Here is a 25,712-nt window from a genome sequence, read left to right as displayed (position 1 = left end):
ATTCCTCTGTTTATTTTCTTTAATATATTTGAGCTCTTTGTCCTGACCTGTAAAACTTTATATAACCTTGTTCCTCCCTCTTGGTGCTTAAACTCTGTAACCTTTGACGTTGTCTTACTCCTCCCTTCAGGATAGATTTCCAGGGCACATCCAGACCTTCTCAGGGGAATGTGTTTGGCTGATTTGCTGGTCCTGCTGCTGGGTGGGAGAAGAAAAGATGTGTTTTGTGACCTTGTGCATCCCAGAGCGATGGGGGGCAGGAATAGCCATCCTTTTGGGGGCTTCTCCCCTTTTCTGACTCCTCAGTGGGATGGAGTGTTTGGAAAGAGAAGAGGGGAGAACAGCACAGGCTAGCTGCTCCTCTTTGCCCTTCCCAGCCTTTTCAAGTGTGATTGAACCTGTTCTGGGACTTTTAACATCATAAATCTACACTTGGCTGTGTTACGGCTCCCTAAACCCTTACAATAAATTTACGTGGGGAAAATTAACCTTACTTTTTAGTCTTGGACTGGCTGTGCATTGTCTGTGACACTAATGAGATGCTGCTGCCACATGCTCCAACTGTGCCCCTGAATAAATCCCCTGCTAAGCCGAGCCTGTGGAAATCCAGGCGTCAGGTCCCCTCAACAGTGATTACTTCATCCCACGTTTGTGGAGGGTTCCTGGAGCTCTGGCACCCTGCACCAGCAGGGTTCTGGGATTTCAGGGCAAAGGGCTGCAAGGAGGTGCCCCTGTGCTGGTGTTGTTTACACTGGTTTGTGTTCTCAGGATGCATTTGCAGAATGTGATTTCTCCAGGTTGAAAGTTTGAGGCCAGTGGATTTTTAGCTCTGGAGCATCAGCTTTGCTTGTTGTTTCCTGTAAAAAAAAAATGCCATGAGGGACAAAGTGCCTGGTTTGGTTTCTTGGCTTTAATACAGTCTTTAATCTTTTTTTTAGGGAGGTGAAAGAGCTCAGGCACCTCTCCAGACCCAAACCCTGTGTGTCTGCAGAGCCAGACCTTGGCTGGCCAGTGGGTCTGGAGATACCAGAGGGTTTATAGGCATAAAAACCTCAAAATAACTTCATTTCAGGAGCCCATAAAGTTCTTCAGAGCCTCTCCAAAGCAGGGATTTGTGGAATTGAGGTGAAACCAGTGTGTGCTTGCCCTGAGCATCATTTGCTGCTCACCGTGCAGGTGATGGGGCTGGAAATGTTACAGTGGAAGAAACAAATTAATCTCTCTGGGTACTGCTAAACTAAACCAAACTAAATAAATCCTAAATAAACTTGGAAATGACTCAGCCTTTGCTGCTGGCACCTTCGGGATGGTTGTGTTATAGTTCGTAAAGACACATGTAAATAAATGGAAACGTTTATGGCATGGAAGAGGCTGGGAAGTGCCCTGAGAGCTGCCAGCTGGTGCTGGTAATCCATTTTCCCTCAAAATGGGACGTGGCCAGGAGGGAAAGGTGAGGGTGGAAAAGATGGGGAAAAGGATGAAGGACAGAGGATGAGGAGAAGGGAAAGAGGGGAATTAAACCGAAGAAAAAAAGAGAACGGGTGGGAGCCAAGGCACGGAGATGCCGGTGGCTGTGAGGATGCCGGTGGCTGTGAGGATGCCGGTGATTTTGAGGATGCAGAAGGGGTCCTGCAGGGGCTGGGGGGCACAATCCCGGTCCCAGGGCCCTGCCAGGACAGTTCCAGCCGCTGTTCTGGCGATGAGATGTCAGCCACGTACACCGGGGCCGGGCCGGGCTGAGCGATGCTCCAGATGAGCCCAGGACGGATCCCTGAGCCCCAAATCGCGATGCTGGGCGGAAAAGGAACGTGCCAGAACAATAGCTGGAGCCTGCCAGGACTGCTGGGGGAACACGGGAGGGGCTTTCTGCACCACCCTGCCCCAAAAAAACAAATCCTCCGGACGCCGCTCGTGTTTCCAGGGCGGGCTGCAGGTGACTGGGACAGATTCCTTTGGTGCGGATCCTGTGCCAGAACAGAGAACACGGGCAGCACAGGGCTCCCATTCCAAAGGCAAAGGCTCCTGCATTCCCAGGGAAAAGATAATCCAAAGGCAATCCTCTCTCCTGCATCCCCAGGGATTTCTGCCCATCCCGGCTGCCCCCACCCCGGGCTGCTGATGCTGATGCTTTGGGGTGTCTCTCCTGGCTCTCCTTTCCCTCTCCTTTTCCCTGCCATCCCCTGGGTCGTGTTTCCCTAAGATCTCCGCCCGGATCTGCCTGTCCTTGCTCTCCGCTCTGCCAGGACGAGGCGGTTTTTGTCTGGAGTTTAAAAAGCCCCGATCTCCATCCGAAGGGCGGCGGCACATCCCGAACTCACCCCGGGGTGTTCTCCTTCCCTTGGAGATGCTTTTTGGGGCGCAGGGACCCCCACAGCCCACCCACAGCCTCGGGAAGGGATCTTGCCCAAATTGCTGCTTTGAATAACGACAGCGAAGCAAAGGCACTAGGAAAGATCTGCATTTCAACGCGGGGATGATTAAAATAAAAAATCTCCTGCCACTCCTCAGTGCATCCTTCAAGGAGCTCGCCAATGGGCGTTTTGTCTTTGTCCTTTCCTTTCCTTTCCTTTCCTTTCCTTTCCTTTCCTTTCCTTTCCTTTCCTTTCCTTTCCTTTCCTTTCCTTTCCTTTCCTTTCCTTTCCTTTCCTTTCCTTTCCTTTCCTTTCCTTTCCTTTCCTTTCCCTTTCCTTTCCTTTCCTTTCCTTTCCTTTCCTTTCCTTTCCTTTCCTTTCCTTTCCTTTCCTTTCCTTTCCTTTCCTTTCCTTTCCTTTTTTTTAATTTTTTTATTTTTTTTCCCCTGAAGGATTATAATACTTAAATCCCGCAAAAAGAAACCAGATGGGGAAGAAGACAATAGAAGCAAACAAACCCAGCTCAGGGGCTGCAGGGAGAGGAGCAGTGGCCGGGCAGTACCCAGCTCGTGTACACACTGCCCACCCACAGAGAGATGTATTTGGGTCTGAATCTGTGTGTAAACTTTAAAAAAATAATATAGAGATAAATGCCTTTTGCACATATTGGTCTAAATCGTATGTAATTAAAACTATTAAATTAATACCAAACATTGACATGTGGCTCGTGTTTGATATATAAAACATACTAGTCATTATACGTATTTAATATGTAAAACACACGTGTTTTGCAGCAGAAATATCATCAGCTATTCTATCTAATTAACTTGGTTTGATCCATGATATTTCGATGTTAAGGTACAAATAGATAGCTAAATACTGAACCACTGTGCTATAGTAATGAAAACATCCTTTTATTTTTGTTGTGGTTTGGTTTTTTTTTTTTTTTTTCTCTCATTCACAGTCTTTTCTGTGGAAAAAACTCAGGGTTTTGTCTGATGCAAAACGCTTTTCTTCCCGTTTTTTTCCATAAATTAGGGCCAGATCCAGCAGCCTGGGAGAGCAGGAGGAGGTGACTGTGCTCAGGCCAAGCTGAGAGGGGATTTCCATGCACAAACACACCTTTGGAGATGCACATATATACATATATATATATATATATATACACGTGTGTGTATATATATTAATTTCCACGGAATTTGTGGGCATGGGCTGTGCTGAGCTGCTGCTCCTGGGGGTGACAGGGCAGAGTGTCCCCTCCATCACCTCCCTGATGTCCCCACGGATCCACAGCCCACTTTTTTTACCCCAGCACCCTCCCAATTCCTCCCAAATTTCCACAGCCATCCCAAGAAGATTTTTCTGATATCGAGCTAAAATTGCCACTTTTTCTGGTGCCTGTAAGTGAAGGGTTGTGCTCCCCTCTCTCAGGAGTATTTGCAGCATTCCCTCGCCTTGCTCTGTCCCTGCAGCACAGCACAGAGTCCTCTGGAAGAGCTCACTGCTGTACTCTCACCCCCTTTGAATCTCTGTTTACCATCTCTTATCTCCTGATGTTGGTTTTCTTTTTTTCTTTTTTTTTTTTTTTTTTTTTTTTTTTTTTTTTAACACTATTTGCAGTAAATATCCCCAACTTGAAAAAGGGTTGAGTTAAAAAAAAAAAAACCAACAATAAACCAACAAACTCGAGTTATATAAAATTAATGCACGTGTCAGCTTTCATCCAATGGCAATTACAGCACCTCATATAAACAAATCACTAATGGAAAAGCCTGGATAAAAGCTGTGTTTTCAGTGTCTCACAGCCTCTGTAACCTCACTCAGGTGAATTTTCATCCCTGATCTTTCCCAACCTTCCCATAACTTCTTTTATTGACAAAAATTATTGATTCTGCTGTGACCAGGAGGTGCCTGGGAGGCCTCATCGTGTCCCTCAGCCACTGCCTAATGGAAAAAATAATATTAATGATGCTTTGAAGTAGCCCTGGTGCTGTGGCTGTGTTAGAGCCCCCATGGGGTGAAGATGCTGCAGCCCCTGGAGATGCTGAGGGGTAAAATCCAGACCCAAAGCTGCCCCCAGGGGAATGGAAAACATCCAGGAGGCTCCAGGCTCATCCCGAGCACCCTCTGGGCTCCCAGACGTTCTCAGGGGTGGATTTTAAAGTGATTTTTACTTCTAAATGCCTCGGTGGGACAGGATCATCCTCTTCCAGCTGTCACCATTCAGAGCCCACGGGAACATCTCCCCTGTTGGGTTCCAGGACTCAGCCTTTCCTCAAGGTGCATCAAACACTCAATAAAAACAATTCCCAGGACAATCCCTTGTCTCTCTGGAGAGCTGGCAGCATCTGGGAAAGCTGCTGAGAACCACGACCAGCCATGAGGAGAGAGCTGGCAAAACACAGCAACAAATCCCTTTTTCTTTTTAAACTGGTTTATTCTACACAAATCTTTTAAACAACATTCATAAAACATTAATTACAAAAAAATGTGCTAATATGGGGTAGGTTTCTTTCTTTTTCATTTTATTTTTTTTTTATTCCAACGATCAGAAATTCACATTTTTGAAAGGACAGGCATACTTTTTAAGAGACACATTCACTTTACTTCCAGATACAAAAATTTTGAGGGGTTATAAAGCACAAGGAGCAGATGTAAAAAAAAAAAAGAAAAAAAGAAAAAAAAAAGAATAAATTTAAGCTTCAGGATCTGATTTCAGCATTGAATTGAGCAGCTGCTTTCGGGCACCTCCCAGGACCAATTTCAGAGCCACACACAGCTCCTGCTGCTCCAGAGCCCGGAGCACAGCAGGAAAAAAAAAAATGGGATTACAAAGCTACCAACAGCACTGCAGCCTTTTATTGAGCCTTTCTAGTGGGTACAGACATGGAGAGAGTGCATCCCACCCCAAAACATGGGCAGGCTGTTTCCCATCAACAACACAGCAAACGCCAACTGGGACAGGGCACGGCTTTGGGAGCTGCTGAGCAGGGTGATGGCAGCGAGCTTGGAGGTCCTGCTTCAAAAACAATTACCCAAAACGGCCAAAATTCAAGCCTCCACCCCGGTGCTCTCATGTGGAGCCAGCTCCAAAATCCACCCATCCGAAAGCAAATATTTGGCTTCATCCTGCTGGATTTCAGGGCAGGGGAGTGGGGTAATTTCCTAATTGCCCTCAGCCTCCCTAGGAAAAAAAAAAAAAAAATCCTGCCTCTGGCTTTAACGGGCTTAAATGGCTTGAAACAGGATATGCTGGGAAAGTTCAGGCCTGGGGAGGTCGTGTTCTTTTCCCAAAAGGATTGGGTTGAACAGCCAAATCCCAGCCGGGTTCAGGCAATTTGGCCGTGGCTCACCAGGAGGGGAGCATCACCTCGGTGCAGAAACCTGCTCCAGTGAACAACTCAGCTTACACACCACGAGTTAAAATTAAAAATATCTACAAATAGGACAGAGAAAGAGCTGAATTCCTTGGTAAAACAGCCCCCTAAGTCTTGTCTCTAGTGCTACAGGAGGGGCTGCACTGCTGGGGCTGGCTGAGGTGGGCACAGGAGGAGCCTTGGGCACTGGGGTACAAAAAGAGGAGAAACTTTGGAGGTACAGAGCCCTCTCCAGAGCCACATTTTGCAGAAAACAAGAAGGATTTGGTGTCTTTCCTCTCAGCTGGGAGGATGGATCCCAGCCCTGCACCTGCAGCGTTTCACCACCGAGGTTCAGAGGGGACACGGGGACACTCTCGGGGTCTGGCCTTGAGGGGAGAGCACTGAGGGCACAGCAAAATATTTGCAAAAAATCAATCTCCAAAGCCTCCTCCGACAGGGGCTGTGCAGGTGGTCCCACCAAAGCCCAGTGATAACCTCCCTGTCACCAGGGCTTAAGTCCACGGAGGTAAAGGACCTGGAGAGGTGGCACAGGGTCACCCCTGCAGACCAAAGCCCTCTCGGAGCTCTGCCCATCTCTGTGTTTGTTTTCCTGCCAAGGGCTCTCAAAAAGAAAAGTAAACAGCTTTATTTTGGTTTGTTACTTGCCCACAGAGCCCCTCTCTGTGCCAGTTCCATGCCTGAGCACCTTGGAGGAGGATTAAAGGAGCACTTGTCAACCACAGCATTGTCCCCAAAAGTTACAAGAGTGGCCTGTAAACACCCAAAAGAGCTGCTCAAGTCCACATTTGGTGGCATAAATGTGGAGGGAAGGGGCTGCTTTGCTTGCCTTGGCTTTCAAAGCCATTCCAATGTTCTGCTTCCAGCTGGAAAAGAAGAAGCAGGCTCTGCCAGCGTGGAAATAATTGAGGCTAAAATAATCAAGGTGACCCCAAAGAAAACCGTGGGGTGCAGATACACACAAAAGCCAGGAATGCTTTGCAGGGACAAATGGAGAGACAGCAAAGGTCTCAGCTGGATCTGTCCCCCTGCATTCAGAGGATTTGATCCCAGCTCGCTTTTATCCAGGTGAGGATTAAAGGGCCACTTACAGATGCGAGTGTCAGCCAGGGTTCAAACGCAGAGCGGGTGAGATCCTCAGCACCAAGTTCAGGCTGCCCAGAGCAAACTGCCCTTGGCACCCACGTACCAAAAAGAGCCTCAGCTGCCACGCAGAACATTCCCATGGCCCTGCCAGGGAAGGGCAGGAATGTCCTTGCCCAGCTCCCGGCTCCTCCAGGCAGCTCAGCCCAGGGGGAGATGGAGCTCCTGGAGTGGCAGCCCCAAAGCACCACCATGGTGGGAGGCAGAGCCAAAACCTCCTGAAATTGGGGGGCCCCCAAACCCCACAGTACCACAGCAGACCTGCAAAAAAACCCTCTGCTTGGCTGGCAATGAGGATGTGGCCTTCCCACAGCTCCCACAGCAGAGAAATGTTAGGAAACCTCAACCCCAGCCGGAGAGAGGCCAGAATTTGATCAATTTAAGCTCTGGGACTTTGAAACTTGCATTTGCCTGGCTGCAGGACCTCAGGGCAGGGCAAGCTGCAGTGAAGCAGCTCCTGCATATTGTTTTAAAACTGAAAAAAAAAAAAAAAAAGCTCTAAGCCATGAATCATGGAATTTCCCAGGCAGCTCCCAAAGCCCTGCTACCCTTCCCATCACAAACACAACCATCCCTGGAGCCCTTCCAGCTCAGCTGGCCCCTTCCATCCCTCAGCCAGAACGAGAGGAGTTAAACCCAATGCCTCGTTCTGCCATGGAATAATAACAATTAAAAAAAAAAAAAAAAAAAAAAAAAAGACAACAAGTTGGTTTTGAACACCCTTAAGGTAAAGATTTAAGAGGCAGCCCCAGCCCGAGCAGGCGCTGCTGGGACACGTCCTGTGCTCACTGCACACTTACATAAGGCTCTGCAGCTCTGCAAACAGCCTGGCCACGGGCTGAAGTGGGGCCCTCCCTGCTCCCTCTCACACCTTTCCCATCCAAAGGGGCTCAGCCCACGCCCCTGCCCCTGCTGGCTCCCAAAACCGGAGTGCTGGGCTCCCCCTTCCCTCCCCAGAGCAGGAATCACAGCCTGGCACTCGCAGGGGAGGCAGGAGGTTGGGGTTTAATCAGAAAACTGAGTAAAAAAGGCAGGCCCAAAGGGGATGTGGATGGGACCAGATGACCCTGATGGAACAGGAAAGGGCTTTGGGATGAATTTTTTGCAGCAGTCGGGGACCCATGGGGTGTCACTCCAACCACACAATCCCACCCCTCACATGCAGAAACCCTCCAAAATTCCTGGTATTCAACAGACCCACAGCAGCAGCAACCTGACAAACAAGCCCCAAATATTCCCTGCGTGTTGACACTGCTCCAACCTTTGCCCTTCCCATCCCCATCTGTGTTTGCTGATGAGGAGACCTTTGGTGGCCGCTGCCCAAACCTGCCCTCTCTGCTGCAGAATGTCCCCACCAAGGGCAGGATTTCGGCCAGACGAAGACACTGAGTGTGGGTTTGGGAGGCTGGGACCAGCGATGGGTCTGGGATGGGATGAGGAGTGGCTTCCTCTGACCAAGCTGGAGTGGCCAAGGAAGCGCCATCCTCAGTGCTCAATAAAAGCCATGGGGAAAGATCAAGGTTTAGGGGGGACAGATGTGGGTACCAGCACCTCTCCTGGGCTGACACAGCTGCTCTGATGCCACTGAATGCAGGCTCCTCCCAGGGCAAGGACCTTTGCAGGCACATGGAGCAGTTAAGGCAAGTGGAATTCTGCAGAAGTTTGGGATTTGGACTGTAAATGACCTTTAGGAGGTTTTGCCACACAGAATTTGTGTGCAGCCATCAGCGGGCTCTGCTGTGCAGCAGCTCCCTCAGGCCAGATGGGGTTTGGAGACAGCTCTGCTCATGCTCTGCTTGCTCTGAAGAGGCTACTTCTGGAATTTAAATCTCTCATAACCTCTCCTTTGGGGGGCATTAAGGTCCAAAGTACGATTTAATGAACTCCATCAAACTCCAATGTGAATTAACGCCCCAAAACTCGCAGGAGTTACAATGAGGAGGGGTTTTTTTATTTCCTCCAGCTGTTAGAGGGCTTTGAAGCTGCCCCACTGCCAAGGCTCCCACCCAAAAAGCACCACATGAATGTCCTGCCCTAGGCTGAGTCTGGCAGATCCCAGCTGGAGCTGGAGTTCCGTGGTTCAATCCCTGCCTCCTCCTGCAGCTTCATCTGCCTCCCGAGGCTCCCAAACCTCAGTGATGAGCCACAGCAGACCACGCAGTGCAGGCCGTGAAGGGTAAGAACAGTCATGGAAAAGCATATCCAAGAAAAGGGACGGGTAGACATCTCATTTTATATCACAAACAGACACGTCACGACACACCAGGTAATTTTCCAGCTCGTACGGGGACAGAAGAGCCACAAGACCACAAGAGCTTACAATGCATCAGCCAACAGGGGTTAAAAACAGGGCCAGAGGGACATGCAGGGTCCTGAGCCTATTATGTACAAAAGTCCCACCACTGCCAGTGGGAGGGGTCTCCACTGAGCCCAAATTTCCACAGCAAAGACGTGTCCTGGTGTTCCAAACCCCCACACTCGCCCGGAGAGCACGGGATGATTCCCACCACACACATCCCTCTTCAGACACCTCCGTGTTTTTAGTGGCAGGTGAACAAAATGAAAACCTGATGAAAGGATGGGTTTGTAGTCAGGATAAATGTGAGTTTTGTTTCTCGCTCTCTCTCCCAGGAAAAGGTTCCCCAGTTCCAGCTGGCTCCTTGTTCACACAGGAACCCGCCAGGAGAACTTCCCTTCTCACTCATTAGCCATGCTAATTAGCAGTCCCTGGGGATGATCATAGAATCATGGAATGGTTTGGGTTGGAATGGACCTTCAAGCTCATCTCATTCCAGCCCCTTGCCATGGGCAGGGACACCTTCACTTTCCCAGGTTGCTCCCAGCCCTGTCCAACCCGGCCTGGAGCACTTCCAGGGCTGGGGCAGTCACAGCTTCCCTGGGCAATTTGAATTTCTACAGTTTTCTGAGGGCAGTGATGAATTCCTGCCCGAGGCTGAGCTCTGCTGCCGCTCAGAGTGGTGGGCATCCACTGCCTGTGTGATTTCCTTGCCTTCTCCCCCTGGATCAGCACTGACCCTGCACCGGCTCAGTGATAACACACGGGCTACGAGTTAAATGCTACTGGGGCTGTCAAACCCTTGGGAAAACTGGGATTCCTCGCCAATACTGACTCATGCTTATTGCTGCATAATACACCACTGTCCCCCCAAAACCAGCAGTGGCACCCTGTGCCCTGAGCCAGGAGCATCCCCATCCCCAGGGGTGCCCCAGCAGAGAAGCCACCTCCCAGCACGGAGCTGACCCACGGCACGAGGGGCTCTGTCCCCACCCTCTGTGCCCCAAAGCCACCAAAGTGCCCATTTTTGGTGGTGATCCCAGGGATTTGGCCCCCCAGAGCCGGGCACTGCGGGCTGTGCAAGGAGCTGCCCCTCTCTTTGGCAGCTCAAAAGCCCAACCATTGATCGCGGGGTGAGAAAACGGAGGTGGAAAGCGGCCAAGGGACCTGCTGGTCTCATCCAGGCGTTTTTAAGGCATATTTTGCAGGAAGGGTGTGCTCCAGCGTGACTCCGATGGCTGGAGCCAGCCGAGCTCCCTGTCATCCCAGCTGCAGCTCCCTGGGGCTGTGGAAGAGCAGCGGGAAAGGAGGAAAGAAGAAGATGAAAGCGGGACTCGCTGACATTTATTTGGTTTGTGCATCAGACTAAAGCAGCGTTTCCTCCTTCGGATCTCTGGCTCCAAAACAGCCCCAGGTGCTGGACGGGGAAGGGGCTGTCTCACTTGGATGTGACACCCGAGTGACACTGGAGGAGGAGGAGGAGGATGGACAGCTGCAAGGTTCAACAAGTTCCATCCGTGGCCTGCTTGGAAAAGGCATTTATTAACTGTAAACCTCTGTCGTGATGTATAGAAAAACCGGGGAGAGGAGCTCGATCAAGTTTGAATCCTGGTGAGAGAGGTTCTCCTTTAGAAAAAAATGTGTGTTTAGAGGGGGCCCAAAAAAAAAAAAAAGAAAAAAAAAAAAAAAAGCTGATTTCTGCTAGTTAAAAGCCTTTAACTAGAAGAACCTTTTTTTGTGTTTTCTCCTTTACAAACATAGTGCATCTGGGATCACTGGGAATTCCGGTCCGTCTGGGAGAGGGGGCTGTGCTGGGGCTATGGAGAGGCTGCTGGTGTCCCGGCAGGAGCCAGGAGCGGTGTCACCGTGTGTGTCACATGTGTGCTTCGGAGGCTGGGCAGCCCGGCAGCAGCTCCCCGTTCACCACCGCCTCCGACACCAGCATCTTGTCTTTGCCAGAATCCAGGCGCTGCTTCTTCAGCATCCTCTGGTGGACCAGCGGCACCACGGAGAGCACCAGGCCGCCGATGATGGGCGGCACCCCGGCGAAGTAAAAGGCCGCGTCGTAATTCCCAAAATAATCATTGAGGTATCCTGGAAGAGGTGAGAGATGAAGTTAGAGCCTCGTCAGGCTAATGAGCTCATTAGTCTAATGACCTGCTTGTTCCCTCCTTCCAGTGCGCGGTTTGCGTCACCCGCCCAGATTTGGGGAGATTTGGGTTTTTTAAATAATCTTTTTTTTTTTTTCTGTTTGCATTTCTCAGAGTTTTTACGTCCTGGATTAAAGGATGTGTGCAGCCAACAGTGTGTACCGAGGGAGTGGAGAAGGAAAGCCTCAGCCATCCCTCCTGTTTCACCAGAACAGGACAAAACCGACCACATCCTAGACAATCCCAAATGCAAGCTGAGACTTGTTAAACCCAAACACTTCTTCCCAGAGCTTTACCAGCAATGGGAAAAGTGGGCAGGGGCCGTTCCTCTGCTGATTGTCTCCATTTGGAAGCCCTGCCCTCAGGGATATTTTATCTCCAGCTGTGAAATACACGCTGCCACTTACAAACAATAGCCAAGCCTTTAAAACCCAACAAGGTTTTCTGCATTTGTCTGGCAAGTTCCAACACAGCCAGGCGTCCTTGGAGAATAAATAACACATGGCCATTGATCAGTGCTGGAAAATCCCTCTCCGTGCCTCCTGTGTGGACACTTCCCTGGGGATTAGGCTGATGCAAAGGGCCCCTTCACCCAGCAAGCCCCATTCAGGGGGTCCTGGAGCAGCCCCCTGCCAGTGAGAGCTCTGTGACCCCCACGTTCCTCCCCGAGGGAGTTGAAGTGAACTTTGCTGCCGGAAGCAGAGAGATCGGAGGTGCTTATCCAGCTTTGGCTTAGCTCTGCTGCTGCAGAGGTCCTGCTGCCCAGGGGCAGCTCTGGCAAAGCCGTGGTGTTAAGGACGGTGTGGGGTTATTGCTGGGCTGGAACACAGACCCAGGTCTTGTGGAGGCTCAAATGTCTCCATCTCCAACTTCAATTCCATCTAAAAGGACTTCTAGAAAATTATTACCTGCCAATTTCTAGCTCAGGTGTCTCCATCTCCAACTTCAATTCCATCTAAAAGGACTTCTAGAAAATTATTACCCACCAATTTCTAGCTCAGGTGTCTCCATCTCCAACTTCAATTCCATATTAAAGGACCTCTAGAAAACTATTACCTGCCGATTTCTAGCTCAGCTGCAAACAGGAATGTGACTTTGGCTCACTGTTCCCCCAGTGACCACCTTCCATCAGCCTTGAGAAAAGTCCTGAGATCCCACAGCACACGGCACGGAGCGATGCCACCCCCCATCCCTCAACCTCCATGTCACCTGACGAACCAGAAAACTCAAACCAGCACTTCTGGTCTCCCACCGTAACCCCACCATTGGGTGAAAGGTGCCACCAGCATCTCCCTCCCAACCTCTGGGGCGGCCCCGTGGTGTGACCCACCTGCTATGGGCGTGCCCGCCGTCATGGGCACGGCCATCAGCCCCATGAGGTACCCTATGGCCTGGGACGCCTGCATGGGCCCCACCAGCTCGAAGGCAATGGGGGCCATGATGGTGGTGAAGAGGCCATCACAGAGGCCGAGGAAGAGGCAGATGACGATGACGCCCTCGAAGCCTCGGCACTGCGGGATCATCATGCACAGGAGGCCCAACAGCATGAAGGATGCCACCTGAGGAGACAGAAACGGGCATGAGAGTGGGGATGGGGCAGCAGGGGGAGAGTCATGGAGATGACACTGAGCCGGTCAATGTGGCTGCTCCTTCCGCTGGACCCAGCGAAGCCATCCAGCTGCTGCTCCTGTCTCGGAGAGGCCCGTAAGAATAACCTTTTAAGAAGGGTTAAGAAGGATTAGCTGCTGGATTAGCTGCTAGATTTCAGCGGTTTGTTCTTCAAAAACCACAAGGAGGTGAAAGGGTGTCGGTAGTTTGGGACAAGTTGCTACCATGGCGTTGGCTGAACAGACACCAATCCCTCAGGTCAAGTGTGTCACTCCTCTCACACATTTCTGTAGAAAATTTTCTTCCCTCCCAGCAGACAAGGGTCAGTAAAGGCTTTGTGACTGACAGTTATTAAGCAGAGTGTGGACACCAAGGCAGAGACACCCATCCCTGTCCTGCTGTGGTTGGCCAGCACCTCCACGGAGGGTTGGACACACCAAGATTTACCTGCAGATAAATCTTCTTCAGCCCAGGAATGCAGTCACCAATGCGGCCCGAAACCAGGCGCCCCAGCCCCGACATGGCCCCGAGGCAAACCAGGAGGATCCAGTCCTTTTTGGTTTCCTTAAATCGCTTCTCCACGTATTTGACCTAGGACGGAGAGAAGGACACAAGGACGTGAGGCTGCAGTGCTTTGATCCCCCTCATCTCCCCAGAAGGGATGGGATTTCCTGCAGAGGGCTCATGGATTTGGGGTGGTTGTGTGACCCTTGTGTCCACACCACGCTGACCTACACCCTCCACCCACCCCAAACCCAACAGGCCCCTCCTCTCCTGCTACTGCTGCTGATCCTTAGGACTGCTAGGAAGTGATTCTGGCCTATCCTGGCACAGAGAGGACACACCAACCCACCAAAACAATTCCTGTTTACAGGACGTGCAGCAGTTTCTTGGCTTCAAGATTTTTGGTGCCTCTGCCCTCTGCCCATCCTCACCTCCTCCTCCCTCTGGGCAAAGAGACCTCCAGCCTCCCCTCCCAGCCCCAGCCGCGGCTCTCACCAGGTGCATGTAAGGAACGAGGTATCCCAGCACAGCAGTAGCGATCCCAAAGGCCCAAATCCTGTACGTCTTTCTCCGGAAAACCCTCAGGTTGAAATACTTTCGGACCTGTGCCCAGCACTGCTGCCTGACGCTCCTGCTGCCCAGCTTGTCATGCCCGTCCTGCTGAGGGTCGCAGGAAGGCGTCAGGAGGGGCCGGTAGGTCATGGACAAGAAGATCTGGATGAGCATTAAGGCACTGAGTACTTGGAAAGTGTGCGCCAGCCCGATGGCACCCCCGACCATCTTGAGGAAGAAGGGCAGCGGCACGGAGATGAGGCAGCTGCCCCCGGCCACGACGCCGTTGGCCAAGCCCAGGCGGCGCTTGAAGTAGTGGCCGAGGATCACCAACGAGGGCTGGAAGGCAAAGGAGCTGCCACAGCCAAAGAGGATCCCATAGGTGAAATAACGGACCTCCAGGGACCTGGTGGGAAGGAAACACGTGGGAGTGAGGCGGAGGTGAGGAAGCCCCCTCCCCTGCAAAGACACAGGTCTCGCACAGCGCAGACAGCCTGACCTCCAGGAGCTTATCCCCCTCACCAAAGCGAGGATAATCCTCACCTTGATAATCCTCACCTTGCAGCTGGCACATGAAACCTTCAGCAAGATGAAGCCCAGCTGGGGAAGTGCTTTCTGCCACCAGGAGAAGGCAGCAGCCAACCTGGCCTCCTTGGGAAGCTGACCTTACTTCGATGGTTTTTAAATTACAGCAAACAGGATTTTCTAAGGTAGGGACGGAGGGATATTTTTAGCTAGAAATCCTTTTAATTTTTCCACTGAAAGGACTAATTGAAAATATTCTGCACTCGGTGTTTGGAAGCAGAAGGCACCAACCCTGCTGGTTATTAGGCACGTAGGAAGGAAATGTGGTGTTTCTGCCCAGGCTCCAGGCTGGTTAATTAAGTTCTTCTTCTTTAAGCTCCTCTGGGAGCTTAAATTAGACAGTTAATAGATCTCATTTGTACCTTACATTGGTGCCTGCACTTGAGGAGGGAGTGAAGTGGCTGCTCTACAGAGCAGATGGAGAGCCTTGAAAGCCCTTGGAAGGAGCTGCTTCCCAATTTCCTGCCCAATTTTCCCAACAGAAGCAGCTGACAAAGGAGCCTGGATTTAGGCAGCACAAACAACCTGTTGTGTTCCTGTCCAGATGAAGGAATGTTTTTCTTCAAGCCATGCCATACATCCAGCTGCAAAGGTCTGCCATGGGACACTGCCTGGGAGGGAAGTGTGATAAAACCTTTGTGCAGCTCAGGGTGTTGTCCAAGCAGGGTCTGTGCTCCAGCCCTGGGAGCAAGACTGAGTGCTGCCCTGAAAGCAAGTGAGGAGACAGCAGCCCACATCTACCAGAGCAGCTGGAAGTTGGGAAAACCTTTACAAGCACATCATTCCTTCCATTACACGCTCACCCCTCCAGCCTGCCAAGCAGAAAGCAGAAAGAACACGGTCGCCGTGCCTGGCGGCTCCGAGACAAATGACTGTCGTGAAAGGCACTTTCCATCCACTCCAGAGCAAAACCACATCAGAAGCCCCCTCTGTGGGAGCCAGGCAAGCAGCTGGGCCTTGTGGCCGTGTCTGACCTCCCACACACCAGCCCTGGCCTGGTCACAGTGATGCTTTAAATTTTATCTTTCGTATTTTCAGATTCTGTGCTGCCTAGAGATGTAGTTCTGAGCCTCACATTAAGTGTTGATAAGCTCCCTTCACAGAGTAGGTAGACAAAACAAATCCTTTTCCTGCTGAGGACCAAGGACAACTTTCTTTCAGCCCGACAAAATAAACAACGATGGACTGAAGAGAGAAAACAAGAAGGTTGAGACCTCACAACCTGCAGCTGTAACTGGACAATTAAACCCCAATAATACGCAAACAGATCAAAACTTACAAAAACATAAGGTCTTATGACCAGTCAGCCATTTTGTGACCATTTTGGGTCCGCCTTGGGTGCAGCCCTGGTCAGGCTGTGTCCTGCCCAAGGTGGATCTTGGAAGCCTTTTAATAAATATCTGCTTTATTCTGTAGTCTCTGTTTCAGCTCAGCCTTCCCGAGGCACCAGCAGCAGCCCTGGTGCCACAGCTCAGCCCACGTGTCGGGTAAAGGGAGACAAATGCCACAGTTCCCATCTGCTCCCTGCTGATGCTCAGACACCCCTGCGTGAGCAGTGGCTCCTTTCAGCCACGCTTCCGAAGGAGCCAGGATTTCCCAGCCTGCTCACTGGGGATCAGCCAGCTGCTGTCCCTGGGAAGGATGGCATCGTCTCCTCGGATTGTGAGGTTGTCAGTGGATAATTGTTTCTCCCTCCATCGGCTTCCCCTTGCTTCCAGCTCTCACTGGGAACAGCCCTGGCTCATCCTTGCTGGCAGAAGTTTGGGGGATTCCTCTGTGCAGGAGTAACTGGGCAGAAACTGTGGAGGGGAAGGAGAAGCAGGTGCAAAGGGACCAAACCCTCCCTAACAGAAGAGTTAGAGCAGAGGAGGAGGGCTGGGAGGGCCCTGGGGGAGTGTGAAGACAGCCCTGCTGAGCTGGCCATCATCTCCCATTCCTCATGCTAAACCAACCCCCTTAAACTGGAGGGAAGATAAAGCCTTGACTTGGATTTCTCTTTTCTTGAGAGCACACAAGGTTTCTGGTGACTCGAGCTGGTTGTGAGTGCAGGAGAAACCTCAGAGCAAGGCAGGAGAGAGGAAAAGCCTCACATTGACCCCATCCAGCCTTCCCCAGAGCTTTGCTTTTCAGCATATTTGGTTTCTTTAGTGGTTTTCATACAAAATTCCCAATGTTTTGAGACAAGAGGCACTGAGCCGGGCACTGGGGTCTTGCCACTCACTCTTGGTGGCTCAGAGGTTTTTTGGAGCAGCTCAGCGCAGTGCTGGGAGCTGCTGCTCCTCCATTTGGACAAAACAAACTCATTTTAGAGAAACCAGGAGACAAAGAGGGGATGGATGAGCCTTAATCCAGCTCTGCCTGAGCCCACCAAAGCCAGGCTGTGTCCCTTTGCCCCAGCGCTTGTAGGAGAGGAGAACAATCTCCAGCTGTGGTGGAAGGACTTGGCAGGAGGGACCAATAAAAAAAAAAAAAAAAGCTTCTCTATTGTTCTGGGAGAGCTGGAGCCACAAGCCCCGAATTTCAGGAGCAGCCTTCACCATCGGGGTGGAGCTCTGCCAAATCCCACAGCCTCCCTGCTCTTCCTCTGGCCCCGCTCGCAGCGTCCCTCGCTGTGGTCCAGCTGCAAAGGGGCTCCTTCCTCCCTTAAAAGGCAGCCAGAGGAATGTGGTCTGAGAGTGAGAAGCAGGAAATGGGGATTTCAGTCCTGTAGCTCTCCTGGAAATTATATTCCTCTCTGCCTGTACTGTTTGATTTTTTTTTTAATTTTATTTTTATTTTTGAAGCCCAACACAACAAGCCCCTGGCAGCGCTGCGGTCCCACGAGCCCCTTTTCTTTGCACATTTTACAACAGAGGGAGGAGAAAAGTCCAAGCTCCATTGATGAGAAGGAAAGCAGGATTACATGGGAAACTCCTGAGATCTGCGTGCCAGGGCACAGCTTCCCTCAGGACCCACTGCACCTTTTGCTATGATCTTTGGAAACACGAAAAGGTGGCACCTGAGGAGGAAGCTGCAGACAGTGGTTTCTTCCAAAAAGCTGCCCGAGATGGTTTTAGCATCCCAAAAATCCCACTGTCCTGGGGGGTTTGCCTGGGGGTCAGAACTGATCCCAACATAATGGGGGGATCTCACAGGTGAGGACTTGGGGATCCAGGGAAACAGGATTGGGAGGAGCACAAGGGTCTCACTGACCAGGAGGAGCACAGAGCAGGCGAGTCACCCTCTGGAAACTGGTGTGTATTTGCTTTAAAAACCCACTCCTTGAAGCATTTTAATTAAAACAATATTGATTTTTAACTGAAATCCAAAACCGTGTTTTTATTCAGATAAAGTGGGGCAAATGCTGCTTTAGAGGTTTCTCCATGGAGCCTCTGAGGCTGTGTTTGGTAAGTGTCACATAAATTACCCCAGAAGTGACCTCTTTTTGCTCCCACAACGATGCCAACCCCAATTCCTGGGCTGGAAAGACACACAAGGTACACCTGCCATCCAAATGCACTTTGGCCAGTCCCTGCCAGCAGAAATTCATGGCATGGGATCAGGCGTGGAAAACAAGGAGCAGCAGTGGCCCTGCACTGCTGCAGACACACGAGCCAGGGCAGGAACACCACAAACTGCTCCAAACCCTGTCTGCCTTCCCCTCCCTGTCTGCCCTGCACAGAAACTCCCTCTTAGGCTTAATCCACCAAATATTATTTTAAGCATTAATTTACTTTCAGCACCAAATGTGAAAACGGTTGCGAAGGAGAACGGTTTTCTCTGTGAGTGCCTCTCTGGAGCTGCCCGTGAGAGGCACACAGACCTCTCCTGCTGTTGTAAAGATCAAATGAGGGACCTGAGTGCTGAAATCCCAGAAAATCCAATCCTTTTGCTTGGGTAAAATCCACTTTCATTTCACCTAAGGACACGAGGTTCAGTTTGGAGGGGAGCAGGCTGAGCACACGTGGGCTGTAGGGAGGATGGGAACCCCACACACAGGGAACAGGGAGGAAGAGGAGCTCTCCAAGGAGCTGGGTGTCCCCTGCACGGCCTTACTTGGTGAAGGAGCTGGAGAGGAGCCCGATGAAGGCGATGGTGGCCCCCATGGCCGCCGTGGTCCTGCAGCCGATGCGGTCGGTGAAGATGCTGACGATGGGAGAGCAGAAAAAAATCATCCCCATGGCCAAGGAGCCGACCCACGCTGGGGAGAGAGAGAGGAGAAAGGTGATGGTCAGGGGGGGACATCCCACAGGGGCAGCGGGGAATCAGCCAGGGACCAAGTGAAGCTTTGATGGTGTCAGAGGCAGCCCCATCACACAGTTAATTAACGGTGTTAAGCCAACTTACAAATGGCACAGAGACCTGGCGGCACCACGGATGGGGCATGATGATGGAGAATGGACAGGTTTTCCTTGTGCTCCTCTCTGCTGGGTTACTGTGCCCACTTTTCAATGCTCTTCCCAGACAACCTTTGGTGCACATGGGAAGACGCCCCACTGGTGCCACTTCCATCAGGAATCTCCACAGGCAGAAGCCCCCTGAGCTCCTCCAAGCCCTTTGCACCCCAGATTTGACAAGGAAGAGTTTCCTATCCTGAGTTTCAGCCCTGCATTCCCGAGGAGCATCCATCCCTCACCCCCCAGAGGCAGCACTCCTCGCCTTCCCCTCTCCCCAAGGTCAGCCAAGCTGATGGAGACACATTTATCTCAGGTTAAATTCCACCCCTGACCTTGCCAGGCTGTGCCCAAGAGAAAAACCATCGTGCCCTGTCTCCTTCCAGCCCACTCTAAAACAAACCACTGTCTGTCTGTCTGTTTGTCTTTTTTTTTTTTTTCCCAGAAACTTTAATTATTCACAGATTATTTTTCAGCCCATCATAGAATCATTAAGGTTAGAAAAGCCTTTTAAGATCCTCAAGCCCAACCATGCCCCCAGCAGTGCCAAGCCCAGCACTAACCCATGTTCCCGAGTGCCACATCCACGTGGCTTTTCATTCCCTCCAGGGACAACAATTCCATCACTGCCCCGAGCAGCCTGTGTCAGTGCTTCACCAGCCTTTTAGTGAAGAAATTTTTCCTAATATCTGACCTAAACATCTCCTGGCACAGCTTGAGGCCATTTCCTCCTGTCCACTGTCTTCTCTCTGCCCTCCACCTTCTCCATTTAATGGTTTATGTGACTATTTTGGGGAGGAAAGGCAAGATTTCAAGAAAAGCAATGTGGTAAGGAAGGGAATTTCAGCTCTAACAGCTCTGAGGAGAAGCAAGAAGTCCCCTGGGTGGTGTGTGGGGCAGAGCAGGATGGACAGAGGGACAAGAGGCCCCCAGCCCTACCTGGCACCAAAGTGGAGAGACCTCCTGGAGCATCTCCAAGCTCCAGGTGCTGGCTCTGGGCTGCCAAGCACAATCCCAGGACGTGTGGTCCTTTTACCTTTTTTTTAACCTCTTTCAGAGTTGGTTTGGTTTGGGTTTTTTTGCACCAAAGCCAATGGCTCTGCAAACCTTTTCATCACAGCCCTGCACAAAAACACCCTCATGGTCCTTCCAGAGCCGTGAGATCTTCAAAAATAGCCAGGTCCCTATTAAAAGCAAATCCCAGCTATAGAAGAGCCTCTCCAACCTCTGCCTTTCACAAAAGGACCACACAAAGAAGCCCTCCCCAGGCTGGGAAGAGCCGACCCTTCCAAATTAATTATAAGTTCACAAGGACCCAATTTACTTCAAAATCTTCCTTAATAAATGCAGAGTGGAGCAATAAAATGAAAAGCAAGGGCTGTGCAGGAACCTCGTGGGGCTGGCTGGGCTCTCCTCTCAACTCCAGGCAAAAAAAGGCCGGAGAGGGGAAAGGGAGAGGACCCCCCTCTCCAGCTGATTTTTTTTTTTTGGTTATAAACACAAGGCACAGTGTAACGAAAGTCCCTCTAATAGGATTAGGTGGCACGGATCCAAAGAGCCGTCCAAAACAGCTCCGAGAGGGGGTGAGGGGTGGGAGCCACGCCAGGATGGGAAAGGCTCGTTAAATTGGATAATATACTTCCAGAAATGTTCCTTCTACTCCAGCCAAGGCAGTAAAACGTTAGATGGCCCCGTCATGTTTGAAGTTTGTTATTTTTGGAAATTACTTTAAGAAACGCGGAAATAAAAGCATAAAGCGAAGTATTAAATTTAAAGGGGCCAGATTCGGATCTTAATAACCCGGGGATTTGCATGCAAATAGGCAGGATCAATCTCTGGCCCCAAAAATGCACACTCACCTGCAGAGATCAAAGCAAACCCAGGGCAGGAGGCTCAGCAACGGGCGTTTAAAAGCTCCTCCAGCTCTGGGTTTGTAAAAAGGAGATATCTCTCAATTAAAATTGGTAAACACACACACACAAAAAAAAAAAAAAAAAAAGGAAAAAAAAAAAAGGGAAAAAAAAAAAGGAGTCCTGTGGCAAATTGCTCTACCTTAGAGAAAGGGCTTACCACAAGCAATGAATAAAAATAGGCTTGGGGAAGAACATCCAGTTAAAATTAGTAAGAACAATAGCCTCACTTCCAGAGCGGGGTTTTGTCTTCCCAGCGCTTCCCAGCGAAGCCCCGGGAAGCCGGGAGGGCTGGGCCAGCTCCAGCACTGGAAGGAAACCTCGGCAAAATCTGGGGGCAGGAGAAAAAACTGCCTCTGTGCCGGCTCTGATCCCGGCGTGATTCCCACCAAAAACATCCCCGGGGAGTTGGGGGCACATTTTCCCCCCTGTTTTATCCCATTCTCCTGGGCTGGAGGGGCGAGGATGGAGGGAAGTCATGGCAGAGAAGCACAGGTTGGGAAAGAAATGGAGTTCAGGTGAAGCCTAGCCCCAAACCCGCCCCTTTGGGCATGGTCCTTGGATCAGCTCCAGGGAAAGAAGGGTTTCTTTTTGGTAATTTGTGGTATTGAAGTTTCTCCTGGACTTTGCTGGATGTGAGGGGCAGAGGCAACCATTCCTCCAGTGGAAACCAGGGCTCAGCACCTTCCCTCCTACGGCTTCTCCAACTTCTCCAAGAAGTTGCCTCTTGAATTGAAGCCACATGAGAAAAAAGGGGGCGAATTTTGCTTCTGATTTCCAGAGGGTTTGGATGGGATGGTTAATTCCCAGCCTGGCCACACCTCCCACCCTCTGCGGCTGATAAGCTGGGCGAGATATGGAAACACACAGACAAGCCCCCACACGAGGCATGGAGTCTTATCAAGCAGGTCCTAAAAGAAGCTATGGAGAGAATCCAGCTGAGGATGGGGCTGGAAGGAGCCCAGGAGCTGCCAGAACTTTGACAGGGATCGGGTTAAGACTTGATTGTGTTTTAGGGTGCTGTGGGTCCAACCAGCTCCTGGGAGCACCAGCTGAGGGGCTGGTTTTGGAGCTGGGGGCAGCTGGCTGGTGACAGGGGTGTCTTGACAGAAACAGCTTGACAGATGACATGCAAGAGGTGTCTTGACAGAAACACAAAATGCTGCAGGTATCATATTTTTAGATTAAAAAAAAAAAAAAAAAGAAAAAAAAGGCATGAAAACACTCTGCTTTTGGTGAGGGGAAATGCACATGACTTTTGATTTGGGGGTTGCTGATACTAGAGGTGACTCAAGGTGTGTTGCCCCTCCCTGACAGCCACCTCTCTGCTTGGCACTGAGAGTTACATCGAGCCCACACCTGTCCATCTCACCTCCATCCACCTGTCCATCCCACCTGCTCCCACCACAGCCCCTCCCGAAGGGATTGAAGGAGCAGCTGAGGAGCCAGGAGCCCCCCGAGGCACATCCCCTGCTCCAGGGGACTAGGGGAAAACACCAGCCCCAGCTGCCACCCCAGCCCAAGCCACTTCCAGAGCTGATGGCACCTTCCTGGTGCTCCTAGGGATGCTCTGGAAGAGCCCAGAGTGGGGCTGGTGCTGCTTTGCTGGAGCAGAGTTGTTGACCAAGAACATTCCACCAGCAGCTCTCACAAAAGGGGAAAGCTCCAGCTAAATCTCCACAAATTCCTCCTCCCCACTTGGACCTAACAAAGGCAGCCAAGAATGGCTGATCCAAAGCGATGTGGCCTTCAGCACGGACAGGGAATGCTGTGGTGGAAGTTCTCCAAGGGGAACAGCACATCGGTGGTGGAGGGGATCACAGAACCATAAAATCAGAAGGGTTGGGGTTGGAAGGGACCGTAAAGATCATCCAGTTCCACCCCCTGCCATGGGCAGGGACACCTTCCACTATCCCAGGGTGCCCCAAGTCCTTGTCCAACCTGTTCTTGGACACTTGCAGCTGTTGCAATAGCACGGTCAGGATGGTCCATCCTCCCCAACACCACTCACCCTGGCCTCAGGACAGAGTGAAAACTGGGGAGGTGACCATCAGCCCACCAGCCCAATAGCACCAAACCGTGCCCATAGTGGATGAGGGACCAGGAGCGCTTTGGTCACCTTCTGCTCCTCCTACCAGAGGGTGACAAAGCTCCTGGGGACCCTGCGGCAGAGGAGGATGGGCACATGGGGACTGGGGGGGCTCAGCTCCCCCTGCAGTGGTGATGCTGAGGGGTCTCTGAGAACACCCTGTCTGTGTGTTTGTGGTGGGCAGCGCCCTCAGGGTCAGCCCTGATGGTCCCACCTGGACACCAGACCATCTTTCCAGGCAGACCATCCAACAGGATGACAAACTCCCCCGTTTGCTGGCGTTTTCCTAAGCAGAACAAGGTTTGTGAGAGCAGACCAAGGTAGGGGCAGGAAGGCGAGAAAGGAAGAAAAAATCTCACCACTCTGAGACGTAGATCCAAACCCCGCCGGTACTTAGCTCATTGTTCCAAAAAACACCATTAAAAAAAAAATCAGACCGCAGCACTTGAAGCCAAACCTATTTGTTCCTTTAAAAACCCGAATCTCCAGGGAGAGGGGAGGAAGGGACGTCGCTCTCAGCTGTGCTTCCCCGCTGACCCAAATACCCCGGGCTGGAGGGATCAAGGGCCAGGAGGTGACCTCAGATCCGTCGCTGGAGGAAGTGTCTTCCCTCGCTTCCCGCGGCTTCTCCCGCTCGCGCCGCGCAGCTGGGACAGGCTGGAGGGGACAAGGGCCACAGGGTCACCTTCCCCAGGCACCTGGCATTCCTCAGAGGAGACACTGGGCAGCCAAAGGTAATTCATCCCCTGAACCTCTCCTATGAGAGATGAATCACTTTTTACTCGTTAAAAGCACAGCGAAGCTCTGCTGCTGTGACAAAGCTCATCGTGCGTCTTCGTGGCCCTACCTGGGCTGGATTTTTGGCAGCCCAGGTAACCTGGTGGCCCTTCCCAGGCAGAGGCTGTGGGGGAGCAGGCGGCTGTGCCCCACCCCTCAGCAGGGCTCCCACGGTTTTCACATCTGGAGTGACAACCAGGCAGCTGTTTCATCTCGTGCCCTTGAAGAGCCATTTGCGTCATCCCCTTGTGCTCTCAGGGTGAAGCTTGAACCGCTCCCAGCGGCTCAGCTCCATGTGCTCAACACCCCCCACGGGCTGGGCCGGGCCCAGGGACGGCTGGTCAAGGCTTAAATAAAGGCAGATGCAAAAGTCAGAGCTGAGGAAGCCACCACGATGCACAGTGGGATGGGAAACTGAGCTGGAGTGCAGCAAAACGGAGATGAGGAGTTTGAAAACAAAGTTGGACAATCCCAAACTGAACCTGGGGAACACCAAATTGAACCTGGACAACCCCAAACTGAACCTGGACAACCCCAAATTGAACCTGGGGAAAACCAAATTGAACCTGGACAACCCCAAACTGAACCTGGGGAGCCCCAAATTGAACCTGGGGAGCACCAAACTGAACCTGGACAACCCCAAATTGAACCTGGGGAGCACCAAACTGAACCTGGACAACCCCAAATTGAACCTGGACAATCCCAAACTGAACCTGGACAACCCCAAATTGAACCTGGACAATCCCAAATTGAACCTGGACAATCCCAAACTGAACCTGGACAACCCCAAATTGAACCTGGACAATCCCAAATTGAACCTGGACAATCCCAAACTGAACTTGGACAACCCCAAATTGAACCTGGGGAGCACCAAATTGAACCTGGACAACCCCAAATTGAACCTGGACAATCCCAAACTGAACCTGGACAACCCCAAACTGAACTTGGACAAACCCCAAACTGAACCTGGACAAACCCAAACTGAACCTGGACAACCCCAAATTGAACCTGGGAAGCACCAAATTGAAGTTGAGGAGCAGAAACTGGACATGGAGAGCACCCAATTGAAGCAGAAAAGCACCAAAATGGCCCAAAATGAAGTTGTGGAGCCCCAGAAATGAAGATGAGGAGCCTCAAGTCAAAGCTGGAGAATCCCAAACAAAACCTGAGGAACACCAAACTGAGCCTGGAGACCACCAAACTGAGACCCACAAACTAAAGACGGGGAGCACCAAACAGAAGATGAGGGGCCACAAAGCAAAGTTGTGAAGCCCCAAACCGAAGCTGGGGAACATCAAACTGAACCCAGGGAGCACCAAACTGAGACTGAGGAGCTGCAAACTGAAGTTGTCAACACCAGGACACACCAAACCAACACCAGGACACACCAAACTGATGCTGAGGAGCCCCAAAATGATCCTGAGGAGCTCTGAACCAAAGCTGAGGAGCCTCTAAACCAAAACTGAAGCTGTGGAGCCACAAACTGAAGCTGGGGAGCACCAAAATGATGCTGAAGAGCACCAAAACCAAGTCTGAGAAGCACCAAACCAAAGCTGTGGAGCCCCAAACTGATGCTGAAGAACCCCAAACCAAGGCTGGGGAGCACCAGCTGATGATGAAGAACCCCGAATGAAGGCTGGGGAGCACCAAACTGAAGCAGCCAGGCTGCTCTGGATGGGAGCTGGTGGTGGCAGGGCATTGTGGTGGCAGCCACTGCGCATCACGTGCAGCTCAAAGCCAGCTAAACTCATTAATTGTATAGCAAGCCCTGCTTGGTACCATACCCTAAAGCTTCAGAACAAAGTGGTCCTTTATCAGGTTTGGCTGACTTCTCCCCCCCCACCACCCCCCACTTTTGAAAACAATTCCACAACAGCCTGAAAATTGGAATAAATGGAATTATTCAGAGGAATTATTCAAGGCAAGGTCTGGCTAAAGACCCTTTCAGTGCCCTGTTCATGGTGGAATTAGGAGAGGGCAAGGAAATATGTGAATGC

The 25,712-nt window shown here is 51.3% G+C and overlaps 1 protein-coding gene across 1 annotated transcript in view; it reads right to left on the bottom strand.

The window, feature by feature from the left end:
• Positions 1–10,494: 10,494 nt before the first annotated feature.
• Positions 10,495–25,712, bottom strand: part of SLC16A2 (solute carrier family 16 member 2) — a 35,733-nt gene continuing 20,515 nt past the window's right edge. Inside the window, exons 2-6 of the mRNA XM_066333910.1 lie at positions 18,602–18,746; positions 13,925–14,387; positions 13,373–13,516; positions 12,648–12,876; positions 10,495–11,261 (exon numbers count right to left, since the gene is read on the bottom strand). Of these exons, the coding sequence (XP_066190007.1) occupies positions 11,041–11,261; positions 12,648–12,876; positions 13,373–13,516; positions 13,925–14,387; positions 18,602–18,746 (1,202 nt within the window). The 3' untranslated portion in view covers positions 10,495–11,040. The remainder of the gene's footprint in view (positions 11,262–12,647; positions 12,877–13,372; positions 13,517–13,924; positions 14,388–18,601; positions 18,747–25,712) is intronic.

Source organism: Sylvia atricapilla, chromosome 21 (genome assembly GCF_009819655.1).
Source record: "Sylvia atricapilla isolate bSylAtr1 chromosome 21, bSylAtr1.pri, whole genome shotgun sequence".
Classification (NCBI taxonomy): Eukaryota; Metazoa; Chordata; class Aves; order Passeriformes; family Sylviidae; genus Sylvia; species Sylvia atricapilla.
Note: the sequence above shows the minus strand (reverse complement) of the source record. Positions and strands in the feature narration are given on the sequence as shown.